At 32.4% G+C, this 14001-nt stretch overlaps 2 protein-coding genes across 4 annotated transcripts in view; one reads left to right on the top strand and one right to left on the bottom strand.

The window, feature by feature from the left end:
* LOC132748083 (BTB/POZ domain-containing protein 6-B-like) overlaps positions 1 to 10257 on the bottom strand; it is a 30067-nt gene extending 19810 nt beyond the window's left edge. Inside the window, exons 1-3 of the mRNA XM_060737665.1 lie at positions 10030 to 10257; positions 7279 to 7419; positions 4348 to 4466 (exon numbers count right to left, since the gene is read on the bottom strand). The gene's annotated coding sequence lies outside the window, so the exon portion shown is untranslated. The remainder of the gene's footprint in view (positions 1 to 4347; positions 4467 to 7278; positions 7420 to 10029) is intronic.
* LOC132748304 (cytochrome b-245 heavy chain-like) overlaps positions 2286 to 14001 on the top strand; it is a 31635-nt gene continuing 19919 nt past the window's right edge. The window contains exons 1-6 of one of the 3 annotated variants that reach the window (XM_060737913.1): positions 2286 to 2409; positions 3687 to 3872; positions 11649 to 11744; positions 12265 to 12375; positions 12846 to 12933; positions 13728 to 13909. In XM_060737913.1, the coding sequence (XP_060593896.1) occupies positions 3831 to 3872; positions 11649 to 11744; positions 12265 to 12375; positions 12846 to 12933; positions 13728 to 13909 (519 nt within the window). In that variant the 5' untranslated portion in view covers positions 2286 to 2409; positions 3687 to 3830. Of the gene's footprint in view, positions 2410 to 2458; positions 2475 to 3686; positions 3873 to 11648; positions 11745 to 12264; positions 12376 to 12845; positions 12934 to 13727; positions 13910 to 14001 lie in introns of those variants that run through there. The other 2 variants (XM_060738058.1, XM_060737985.1) reach the window with 2 other exon arrangements.

Genomic DNA, 14001 nt, shown 5'->3' with positions numbered 1-14001 from the left:
TTATTTGTTGATGTCGTGTTTGAATCGAAATAATATATCCAAATCGGTGATTTTATCGCTGGATAACATCTATTGTTTGTCGTTCGGATGCGCATCATTATATCACTCGGGCTACGCCCTCGTGATCTAATTCCTCGCATCCGAACTCCAAACAGTGATGTTATTGAGCGATAAAATCACAGTTTGGGATATATTATTTCTTAAATCATCTTGAAATAGAAATGTGTCTGAATTGCATGAACACGGAATATAATTATGTTTATAGAGAGAAGAATATGAAAACTCCACGAGCTTTAATCTCTTTTAGATTTCTTTACCCGGCTGTTCATGATAATTATATCTTTATTTCTATGATAACCGATCAAAATATTTTATAATAATATCTTGATGACATCATTATAGATTATTTCTGATCGATCAGCATGCCTTATCATAAATAGATGATATTGAATGAGTGTAAGTTCAATATTGAATTGATTGCACGAGTTGAATAAAATTATATTATGCGAGCCTCTGGCGAGCATAATATTATTTTATTCAACGAGTGCAATAATTTCAGTAATGAACTTACACGAATTTAATATTCTATTTATCACATACCCAAAATAAAGACCGTTTAAAGTAAAATAAGAATCATTTTTCATTGACGCGCCTATATAACGCGAACATTTAGCGCGTCTTGACACTATGTTTGTATAACGCTAATGACGTCACGTCAAAATATATGCACGGCCGTGCAATACCATATTTACGGAGTCGCAAAATCGGCACGAGTGTGTGATAATATGTGATACCTGTAAATAAGTTAACAATTGAAATATTCCATGAAATTGCATGGGATGAAATATTTTATCTGGAAAACTAAAAAAACTGACTTTTGTAAAAGACAACTCATTATAGGTAAAGATACTTTACTTTGTTTAAAGCCAATTTGAACAGTGTCTGTTATATATTAGAAACAATCTCTATGGTATATTTTGTTTGTTTATTTGATTGTTTGTTTGTTTCTTTCTTTCTTTTTCTTTCTTTCTTTCTTTCTTTCTTTTTTTCTTTCTTTCAATTCATATTTTGGATAGAGTAAACTTAATAGTAATTCCTGGGTTACTGTTACGTATAATCAACCAATGTACATTTGTAATACATAGTCCATTGAGTCAGCGCACTTTGTTGGCACATATGCCTCATGACCTTTGACTTTTAGTGTAAATATTTATTTGAAAAAACAACAACAACAACAAAAAACACGATAGTATGCATATTTACAATATAAACATATAGAAACTTAACATATTATAATCATACTAGGTATAGGTTAGAGTGCATATTGGGTGTTCTTCGTAAATAAGAAAGCTAAAAAGGAGCGGAGCTTGCGAAGCGACTGTAGCTTTCTTATTTACGAAGAACATCCAATATGCACTCTAACCGGCTTAGTGCTCCGCCCACTTGCGTTTTATAATATAAAACGCCCAGTTTATATAAAATCTGTTCTATTAAGATTTGTAACCTGAAAATTTGAAAAATCCTCGTCGGTGATTGGCTTAAAAAAATTGGCGAGCACTAATTCGCCTTTGATACCAGTATAAACATTCAGGTTGACCTGTACTACCGTCCGGTTGGCTTATTTGGTAGAGCGTTGGACTTTGAATGGGGGATTCAGGTTCGATACCCGGACGGTGCAGGCCATTTTAGTTGTGATTGACTATGAAATCCTTTCTACGGTTACTTGCACGGTATCTCTGGCATGCACAGAAGTAATAAGTGAACTGAAGGCACCAGAAACGATGCGGTTGCTGAACTTTGCTCTGGTGAAATTCTTTCTCTCGTGATCCAGAGGCCACGCTAAACTACAAAAACCACCACCAGCACATTCGTGCAGTTTGATCACATGTGGGTGGTTCAGTTTTTGTATTTTAATATAGAAATCCATCAACCTTTGAATGAAATGCCACACAAATTCAGCAGGTAAAGGACCAGGTAAAGGAAACTTGAAGATCTTTATCCAACTTATAATTTGTGTGCCTTATTTAAATCTGGGACTTACGATAAGAGAAAGTCATCATTTTAAGTCCCAGTTTCAATGTATACATGTATTTAGATCTATAGCCCGGTTTTGTAGCATTTTCATATTTTGAAAATCAACAGTCTTGGAATCAAAGTGAATAATCATGTATTTTCTGTCCCACATCTGCATTACTCTTTATTAAGCAGTGATGATGGGTCAAGGGAGATAAACTTAAGTTTAAAGTTGGACAAAATTGCACGTGAAACTGGACTGTTGTAGGGCGACTAAGATAGACGGAAACCGGATATCGGCGATTAGTTAAGGTAAATAGATACGCGGAAGTGACAATATCTCTCGATCTATCGACCTACAACACTATTTCGAAGATTAAATCTTATGAAAATATAGTAAGTGTATTATATTTTGTGTCATTTAATCTGGAGTCGCTTTTGCAATATTCCTTGTTGGATAGGTATTCGTATTTGTATGCATATGAAGTTGCTTAGTTTTCGGATAATTCGGAAAATTTGGAAATTTAATTTAAAAGGACATTTGTTCAACCAACCTGCATGATTACTATTTATCATGCACTTTCATCACATATAAGAGATTAAGAGCTTTACGTAAATAGTCAATCTAAACAAAAAAATCTTTCTGATAAGTTTAATATCACCAACAGTACTTTGAAATGGAATTATGAATTCAAACCTGTTGAAAAATGTTCAAAATATATTTATATGTTTATAATACTTTATTATGGTATAAATGTTATTTTAAACAATTAAATAAATAAAATAGTTTTAAAAAATCATTTTACAGCAGCATCTTTTTGTAGTCATTTACTAAATTAAACACATATACAAGTATCATTCTATAAAAAGATAAGACGGTCACAATACACGTTACATTACTGAGGCTGTAATTAAAGCCATCCGGATGACCGTCATTTTTTGACCTTTGCACATTTCACTTATTTCTAGAATTATTTTCTTTTTTTCGTAACTAAAGACAACAAATAAACAATATTATCATTACAAACAAATCGGTTACAACACCTCAAATTTTGTATCAAATTAACCTTAATTGCCTTTATCATGATCACAAGTTATTAAAAAACATGTTGCCGGCTGTCACTAATTCAGAAGATGTCGACCCACAACTTATGTTGTCTTTTTGTGTTTCACCATGAAAGTGTTATTCACTATATTTCTGCCAAAGGGACCAGAGATCAGGTTTGAGAGTTTGAGCGATCAGTGTACAAGCGATCCAAGGTTGAACAATTGAATATATAATTATGATATTGAACTTTGCCGGGACTGGGCGATGAGTTCGAGCGAAGGAAGGTTTTCGAGCAATCTGAGTTCTAGTGAACGTAGTTTAACTGTATTATGTGATTGGCTGATTGTTTTCCAATCTTCTTATTTGGCTCAGTGAATCAAGAATTCCGGATTATCTTTGTGAAAATTTGTTGGTTGATGTTTTAAATATAGTAATACATGTTTATTTTTTGGTTATACATGTATATCAAATTATTTATCTGGACTCAAGTTACTGTTTGAGATAAAAAATCAGGCTTTTGTGCTGTAAACAGTGAAAATAAAGTTATATATAGATATGCTGTTATGTAATAATGCAATGTACATGTATATACTTGTATATATGAATACTTTCATTTTATTTTCAGAATGTCAAGTATGGCATCGCATGCATTGAGATTACAAAAATAGACATGTGATCTTTACATTATCCTCAAATTTTGATTCAACTTAGAGAGTAACCTAGAGCAAATTTTGATTCCTCTTTAAGTCTTAGAGAGTAACCTAGAGCAATGGCAAGATTGTTGAATGACATTCCAAGATGGATTCTTATTGTAAGTGAATTTCTATAAACATATAATCGAAAATAAATCTTGTTCAATTTGATGATAGACATTCCACAATATTGGTTTATTAAAGCTTAACTGTTTAAAAAGTTCAAGTTTTTCTTGCAGATTCCCTGTAATGGACTTATCCTGTTTAGTTTTTGAAATTTCAAATTTTTTGATATTTGGGGATTTCAAGATAAGAAAACTAAAGTTGAACAATTATGAAGAGCCAGTAGCTGAGAGTATTGCACACACTGCTCTATTGTTGCTGATTTGTGCCATGTCGTATTTGCACTTCAAGGGGCACTAGACGAAAACACAAAATGTACAACAAAGTAACCACTTTGTCATATTTTCCTGTTTTCGTCTGGCGCTGCACAGAGTGAAAATACAACATGGCACACATCAGCCACCATACTGCTCAGATATGTATCTATACAAATGTAATTGGTTTGCACAATAAGAACTCTGGTTTACTTACAATTGTTTTTATTGAGCAAGAATGATGACAAGTAAAATCACATTGTTGACAAAACTTGGACTGCCATCTAAATTGTAAAGATTAAGAATATTTTCTGTTGTACATCTCTCTGCTTGGCCCTGGAATACAAGAGTGACATGACATCATTATTTATTTACCAGGTAGTTATTATAATCAGGAGATGTTTAAATTGATACATTAACTTGATCAGTAGTAATGTAATTAACAAAATCAAGTGTAGCTGTTGCTACTTAGCCTGTGGTTAAAATTGTGTATTATGTTTGCATATCAACTAACGTATCGTTATTAATTGTTCTTGCCCTTTTAAGTGTCATGGCCATGTTTGCCCTCAAGATTGAAAAAAAAGTTTAGATCTTTGATATTGACCATGACTGCTTTAATAATTTTGATCTGTTGAAAACATAGACTGAAAGGGGATTGTGATCTATGTGCCCTACTAGTCTATATTTTTGTAGTAAATTCAGGGTTCGAATTTAAGCTGGCATACTGGCAAAATGCCAGTTAAAATCCAATAATGCCAGTAAAAATTACTCTAGCTGGCATTTATTTGCAAGTGACTGTTCATTTTGGACTTTTACAAAATTGTTATCTAATCTGAGCTGATGGTGATGCTTTGCAACTGCCCACTGCAGAAACTGATGATGTTTACTGTGCCAGATGCAGTCACTGGTGATGTTTACCTTAGAAACTTATAAAATCAATTTTTAGTTGCTCTATTTATTTTTTTCTGTGACTATGTTTTGATGGACTATTTATAACTGGTTAAATGTTGTTTTATCGAATGTAAATGCAAGTGATTACTTTTAAGCTGAAAAATTTATTTAAGTAGATCAGTACCTCTTGTTTTCAGGCGGTTGGTGTAATCAAGCACAAAATATGCTAAAATAATGAAGGTCCTAAGAAATTACATTACATGAACAAGTTTATAGCTGTACATTGTCACCAGTGGGTGCTCCTCTGGTATATCTAATCTGATCCCTTAACAATTGTTTATCATTTATAAATTAATGTGTTGAAATGTTTTGTTTCGTTACAAGAAGAGATCTGTGTTTACTAGTGATAAATTCAGTAGACATTCAAGCTTATTATGCTCCCCGAAAAAAATTTCGGGGGAGCATATAGTCGCCGCCTTGTCCGTCCGTCCGTCCCGTTTTCTTGTCCGGGACTTAACTTTGAAACAACAAGAGGTATCGACATGAAACTTTGTAGGTAGATAGATCTCATTGAGTAGGTGTGCAGTGCACAAGAACCGTAACTCTACCTTGCCTATTTTTTGAATTATTCCCCTTTGTTTATTTTTACACTTTGAACTTTGTCCGGGACATAACTCTAAAAGTATAAGAGGTATCAACATGAAACTTTGTAGGTAGATAGATCTCATTGAGTAGGTGTGCAGTGCACAAGAACCGTAACTCTGCCTTGCCTAATTTTTGAATTATCCCCCTTTGTTTATTTTACACTTTGAACTTTGTCCGGGACATAACTCTAAAAGTATAAGAGGTATCAACATGAAAATTTGTAGGTAGATAGATCTCATTGAGTAGGTGTGCAGTGCACAAGAACCATAACACTGCCTTGCCTAATTTTTTAATTATCCCCCTTTGTTTATTTTTAAACTTTGAACTTTGTCCAGGACATAACTCTAAAACTATAAGAGGTATCAACATGAAACTTTGTAGGTAGATAGATCTCATTAAGTAGGTTTGCAGTGCACAAGAACTGTAACACTGTCTTGCCTACTTTTGGAGTTATTGCCCTTTGTTCATTTTGACACTTTGAACTTTGTCCGGGACATTACTCTAAAATTATAAGAGATATCAGAACATGAAACTTTGTAGATAGATAGGTCTCATTGGATGGAAGTGCAGTGCTTAAGAATCATTACTCTGCCTTGCCTTATTTTGAAGTAATTGCCCTTTGTTTATTTTTACTTTTTGACTTTTGTCCGGGACATAACTTTAAAACTATTAGAGATATCAACATGAAACTTTGTAGTTAGCTAGATATAATTGGATAGAACTGCAATGCTTAAAGAACCTAAACAAAGCCTGGTCTAATTTTGGAGTTATTGCCCTTTGTTCATTTTTACACTTTGAATTTTACCAGGGACATAACTCTGATTAGTGATATCATCAGGAAACTTTATAGATAGATAGATCTCATTGAATAGAAGTGCAGTGCAAAATAACATAACTCCTCCTTGCTTAATTTTGGAGTTTTTGCCCTTTGTTCATTTTTTTTATACTTTCCTGTGTCCAGAACCTTCTCGGGGAGCATCACCCGGTTCAACCGGTTCTTGTTATAATTTGTCATACCAGATGTTCAAAATGCATTGTCATTGTGTATTATAGTAATACATGTAATAAGATACGTGAACATGGAAATGCCAGTTGACTACCGGTACCTCATATTGCCAGTTAAACATTTGATCACTTGCAAAAATCTGCAAGTAGAAAATATTGCTAAATTCTAACCCTGAAATTTTCAGATATATTCAATTTTAATGTTTATTTTGATAGAAATTATCTTTTAGTGACCTCTTTCTATATTACTGAAATTTATTTTGCAATTTATTTTGATTCATGATCATCAAGTATGGTAGTTAAGGGACAAGACCTTATCATATAGTATGAGAGCCATCTGTACATCATATAAATTATAATTCAGCTATATCAGCAAATAAGATTTATCCTAATTTCTAATGTACTAATGAATTCATACTTTGCATACTTACAAATAGATATGTGATGATATTAACATGTGCAGTACTCAGGCATACATAATTTTAAGTTATCTCCCTTTATGCTTTTAAAAAATAGATTTATGTATTTTTCTTAATTGGGTAAATGGGTTACATTTGGGCTTATTTTTATTATAATGGCTTCATTTTATAAAAAAAACAAAACATACTTCCCTACAAAGATCATGATCAAGTTACATAACTCCAACATCTATTTGTTGTAAGTGATCTTCCATTTTATGTACTTCTTAAGCAATTTAGATTCTTTTCAACTTCACACCAAAAGGCAGTGACATGATTTTACCATTTTCCTGAAATTTATGAAAAAATTCTATTTATGTAACTATGTCGCCCATTTTCCAATATCCCTTCCTTGAACTAAGGGAGTTCCCTAGGACCCTCTATACTACCCAATTCTAACAAAACTATAGTACATTGTATCAGTAATATATTTTTTGTCAGAATTGTTCGATTTTGTATTGACATGTATTTTAAAATGAGTTGAAGGATATTTGGGTATTAAAGAGAGTCCTAGGGGTTAACCCCTTTAGGTAGTGCTTGGTCCCACGCTGACAATAACATAATGTGTCAACCACTTTTTCATCAAGCTAAATGAGCTCATCATTTTAAATCCAAATGATAAATATAAAAATTGTTAACCCTTTTTTAAGCTCACTCGAGTGTCGTCCATCGTCCGCCCACATTTTTTGTTAACACTGTAGCGGTCACATTTTTGTCTCTATCATCATCAAACTTTGTCAGGATGCTTGTCTAGGTAATTGCTCGGATGAGATCGAACATGAGTCATCTCGGATGAAAAACTAGGTCACAGGAGCTAAAAATAGAAAAATCTTGTTAACACTCTAGTGGCTACTGTTTTGATCCAAATATCCTGGAAATTGGTCTGAAAGTTTGTTTTGGTGATTTCTAGGTCAGGTTTGAAATGGGTCACCTTGGGTCAAAAACTAGGTCACACTGCCCAAATATGGAAAAACCTTGTTAACACTCTAGTGGTCACATTTTAACTTGATCATCATCAAACTTTGTGAGGTTGTTTGTCTAGGTAATTGCTCGAAAAGTTTGAACATAGGTCATCTCGGATGAAAAACTAGGTCACAGGAGCTAAAAGTAGAAAAATCATGTTCACACTCCTAGTGGCTACTGTTTTGATCCAAATATCCTGAAAATTGGTCTAAAAGTTTTGGTTTGATGATTTCTAGGTCAAATTTGATATGGGTCACCTGGGGTCAAAAACTAGGTCACACTGCCCAAATATGGAAAAACTTTGTTAACACTCTAGTAGTCAAATTTTTTACTCAATTGTCATCAAACTTGGCCAGGATGCTTGTCTAGGTAATTGCTCAGATGAGTTTAAACATGAGTCATCTCATATGAATAACTAGGTTACAGGAGCAAAAAATAGAAAAATCTTGTTAACACTCTAGTGGCTACTATTTTGATGCAAATATCCTGGAAATAAGTCTGAAAGTTTGTTTTGATGATTTCTAGGTCAAGTTTGAATATTGGTTACCTGGGGTCAAAAACTAGGTTACACAACCCAAATACAGAAAAAACTTGTTAACACTCTAGTGGTCACATTTTTGACTCAATCATCATCAATCTAAATCAGGATGCTTGTCTAGGTAATTGCTTAGATTAGATAGAATATGGGTCATTTTGGAAGAAAATCTATGGTAGGTCACAGGAGCTAAACATAGCAAAATCTTGTTAACACTCTAGTGAATACTGTTTTGATCCAAATGTCCTGGAAATTGGTCTGAAAGTTTGTTTTGATGACTTCTAGGTCAAGTTCAAATATGGGTCACCTGGGGTCAAAAACTAGGTCACACTGCCCAAATATGGAAAAACCTTGTTAGCACTCTAGTGGTCACATTTTTTACTCAATTGTCATCAGACTTAGTCAGGGTGCTTTTCTAGGTACAATGTAATTGCTCGGACGAGTTCAAACATGGGTCATCTCTGATGAAAAACTAGGTCACAGGAGCTAAAAATAGAAAAATCTTGTTCACACTCTAGAGGCTACTGTTTTGATCCAAATATCCTGGAAATTGGTCTGAAAGTTTGTTTTGATGATTTCTAGGTCAAGTTTGAATATAGGTCAACTGGGGTCAAAAGCTAGGTCACACTGCTCAAATATGGAAAAACCTTTTTCACACTCTAGTGGTCACATTTTTTACTCAACAGTCATGAAACTTGGTCAGGATGCTTGTCTAGGTAATTGCTCGGATGAGTTTGTACGGTCATCTTGGCCCTCTTGTTTTCCTAAATCAGGCAGTATCATGTATACTGATGATAATCTATTTGCCAAGAAGACAGGTATGCTTGTTACTGAACTAATTGGTTGACTTCATTATTTTTGGTATTTTCATCATTATTTTGTTCTGTGGAGGTTGGAATAAAAACATTTTGTCTTACCCTGAGTTAACTTTTTATTTTCAAGTGTTAAATAATTAATAAAGTCTAGGTCCCCAGCAGGTGTTTGACAAAATAGTAGATGAATAGATAATTAGATATGCATGAAGTGAACAAATTAACATCTATATGTTACTTAAACAGTTAAACTCCTGTCTTTCATAGAAATGCTCCAGGCAAATGAGTTGTCACTTATAATACTGACAGCAAAAGGGTTCATCAGTTCATAGCTGTAACCATTTGTAAATACAGATGCCAGTTATGAATAGCAGATAATGATTTATATTACTGCTAGTATTCAATGTTTCATTATGAAATTAAAAAGGATTAGGCCAGATTGAAACATTTAGAATTAATATTTTTATCTTATTGTAACAGTATTACTGAATAGGGCAGAAATAAATTTATGTTCAGAATGGCTAGTGAAATAAAGAATAAATATTTTATAAATCATTTAAAATGTTCAAGTTAAATTAATCAATATTTACCTTTATTTATTGATCTAGAACGCCTACAGTATTATGATAGCCATGACTGTAATGGTAACATTGTCAATATTTAGAAGAATATCAATTTAATTGTGTCATACAGTCATGTGACCACTCTCTGATTATTTTGTTATTCTATTGGCTTAAACCAAACTTGTCAAATCTAGTCTAAAAATAGCCACACAATTCCTAGAAATTGTGAGAACATCACACATTAAACTATTTAACCCTTGACCTCCTGACTTTGATTAATGGATTTATCCAGTTTTGAATTTGGAACAGTTCATGTTAAATTTAAGGGATTTATATTTTGAATTACAAAAATTGAGCTATCAACAGTAAAGTGCCTGGTTAGACTGCACAGGTTTGCAGGTTAGCCTGGCTGATGGCAAAGGCTTGTTGGCTAAAGGTTAATGACCAAACCAAATATAACATTTATGTACAAGTACGGTAATCATTCAGTGACCATACCTACTCCCCCCCTCCTGGTTTTATATATTGGACTTGCCTGGCTTTTGATTTAGAAAATGTAAATGTCGGCTTGAAATCCTGTCAATAATAGCAGTAAAATCTGATTAAAAAAAAAGTCAATAATAGCAGTAAAATCTGATTAAAAAAAAATCCCATCCCTGTAAAAAAACTTTTTCTATAGGGATGGGAATTTTTTACCCGACTATACTGCCTACTTCTTAAACCCCTTTAAATAAATTTAAAGGGGTTTTTGGTTTCCCCCTTTTAAATTTTTTAAAAAAAGGTTCCCTTTAAAAAAATTTAAAATTTTTTTTTTAAAAAAAAATTTAAAAAATTTTTGGGGGGTTTTTTTTTTTTTTTTTTGGGAAAAAATTTTAAAAATTAAATTTTTGGGGAAAAAAAAAAGCCGGTAAACCCCAAAAGGGGGGCCCGGCCCCCTTAAACTTTTTTTATTTTTTTTTTTTTTTTTTTCCCCTTTTAAAAAAAAACCTTTTTTTTAAAAGGGGAAAAAAAAAAAAATTTTTTTTTTAAAAAAAGGTTTTTTTTTTTTTTTTTTTTTAAAAAAACAAAATTTTTTTCCCAAAAAAAAAAAAGGTTTAAATTTTTTTTTTTTAAAAAAATTTAAAAATTTGGGGAAAAAAAAAAAAAATAAATTAAATTTTTTTTTTTTTTTCCCAAAAATTTTTTTTTGAAGGAAAAAAAAAGAAAAAAAGGGGGGTTTAAAATTTTAATAAAAACCCTTTTTTTCCCCCCCTTTTTTTGGGGGTTTTTTTTTTTTAAAAAAAAAAAAAAAAAGGTTTTTTTTTTTTTTTAAAAAAAATTAAATTTTTTGGGAAAAAATTTTTTGGGGGGCCCCCAAAAATTTTTTTAAATTTTTTAAATTTTTTTTTTTTTAAAAAAAAAATTTAAAAATTTTTTTTTGGGGAAAAACCCCCCCCCCCCCCATAGTTTTTGGTATTGTAGTGTCAAGAGAAGATTTTTGAGAGTTTTTGTAATAGTTAAAACAAATAAATCTCAAGGAAAATATCGTGGTGACCCCCCACCCCGCCCCACCACCCCCCAACATATATTGTTTCTGAAACATTCTGACAGAATATAGATAATTATATATTATGTTGTAAACAATATTGTACCATCTTTGATTTCAGGCTGTATGGATAGCAGGCAACATAGGGATGTTTGTGTATGCTTACTTGTTATATAAACAGTCGGCAGATTTCTACTATCTCAGGCTTATTGTAGGGGTAAGTTTAACAGGGCATTGGATTTTTCATTTCATAGCTATCCATACCTTTATATTTTACTACTGAAATAAACACCACATTGTGGCTCTTACTATTCATTTTTAGTTTCAAAAACTATAAAGCATTAAAGGTCTGTTATGGACATTCTTCATGTTGATGATCCTTGAGATGATGCACAAGTGTAACAATACAATCTTCTTATTTAAGCTTGATTATGAAAACTGTACTTGCTAAAACTTACCAGTGCTGGTGTCACCTGATCATGTCCAAAGTAGGGCTTGAACCCATGTTTCCTGGATTGAGAGGCAGACAACTTTAAAAACTAGGCCACTGCTTCCTTCAAACAGAAATATATGAATTATAGAAATATAATAACAATTTAAAATATACCCAATAATATGTGTGGTTAGCTTTATACTGACATTTATAAAATTTATATTTTATAAATATTAATTGATTAATTTAATTAAAATAATTTTATAGATGATATATACATGTATGTGCATTTGTTGTATTTTAGGATGCATTACCATGGGCGAGGGCTAGTGCTGCATGCCTTAACCTCAACTGTATGTTAATATTGTTTCCTGTTTGTCGTAACCTCCTTTCCTTTCTCAGGGGATCTTTAAAGGTGAGAATTATATAAATTTATATATATTACCAGTACTTGTACTTAGTGTCAATAAAGAAATGATTTATTTTGTGTTTTGTAATTATAGAATTAACAGTTCATAAGCCTTAACAGTGCTGAATTCACGAAATGAAATTCTCATAATATAAAAGATGCTGTTTCTATAATCCAGCATTCCTTTTATAGAAATGAGAAATCAATTTAATGTACATTTTCTGCGTACATTATTTTTGTCTTCTATTAAATCAAATGATATTAACAAAAAATACTGCTTTGCTTTTGATAAAAAAAGTTTTATTTCAAATACTAGTAATACATGTACATAAATACATAAGATATACTCAAAAGTTGATCCTTCAAAAAAATTATAACTAGTTTTCAATTGTACCAAAAAGTGAATCTGTAATTTCTAATTTATTTGTCAGTCATGCTTTTTGAAGTAATTAGGTACTTTTAAAAAAATCTTTCAGAGATGCTGCAAGAAGTCAGTGAGACGACAGTTGGACAAACATATAACATTCCATAGATATATAGCTTATATGATCTGTCTACATACTGGTAAGTGTATATACGAATCATTATGTCTCCCAAAATTTTTGGGAGACATATTGTTTTTGCCTTTGCCGTCTGTCTGTCCGTCCGTCCGTTGTCTGTCCGTATTTAGCTTGTCTGCCCTTCACAGGTCAAACTACTGGTGGGATTTCAACCAAACTTTACAGGAGTGATCAGTACCATCCCTAGTTGTGCACGTCACCAGCATGTTCTGCTTTTCTGCACATTATGGCCGTCAGAGCTATAAATAAAAAATTCTTTTCTGGCTTTCACAGGTCAAGCTACTGGTGGGATTTCAATGAAACATCACATGAGTGACCATACATAGTTTTGGGAGACATATGTTTTTGTGACAAAAACCCTTCTAGTTGAACTTTGTACATTGTATTTACTGAAAATTTCCATGAAGTTGTAAATATATGTAGCATCTGAAAGTGGACATTTAACTGGATTTAAAACAAAAACAGTAAGCTCCAATAACTACATCGCTTATAACGATATTCCACTTATAAAGATGCTGTTCACGTGGCCCGACTCTTGTTTTCGGGTTTATTGCCTCTTATATATAACAATATCCAGATATAACAATGTAAATTGGATGGTCCCCTAAATATGGTTATAAGCAGAGTTTACTCTATTGTAAAATGTATCTTAAGCTCTCATTTCTTGAGGAAAGAAAGTTTTCGACAAAACTGCCATTGTTTGTACCAATGAGTCATTGTAAACAGTTGAGACAGTTTAAACATAAATTTACCATGAAGTATTATATAAAGATTTAGATATTCTTTGTTTTATTACAGCTGTACATATCGGATCACATGTGTTTAATGTGGAACGTATGTTTGTTGCTCATAATGGCATTACAGAAGAAGATATTGAATCAGAGGAGGAAAATGTAAAAGGAGTTCTCTCTGCCCTCAGTAACCTTGACGATGGTAACCCGTATGAGACATATATTAACCCTGTTAGAGATGCTACTGAGGTTTATGGATTTAGTTTATATTTAACTATTATCTCATAGACATGGTGATAAAAGTAATTTTAAGGACGTTTTTCGGGAGTTTTAGACATATA

Source organism: Ruditapes philippinarum, unplaced genomic scaffold (genome assembly GCF_026571515.1).
Source record: "Ruditapes philippinarum isolate M1 unplaced genomic scaffold, ASM2657151v2 ctg11712_1_1_1_1, whole genome shotgun sequence".
Lineage (NCBI taxonomy): Eukaryota > Metazoa > Mollusca > Bivalvia > Venerida > Veneridae > Ruditapes > Ruditapes philippinarum.
Note: the sequence above shows the minus strand (reverse complement) of the source record. Positions and strands in the feature narration are given on the sequence as shown.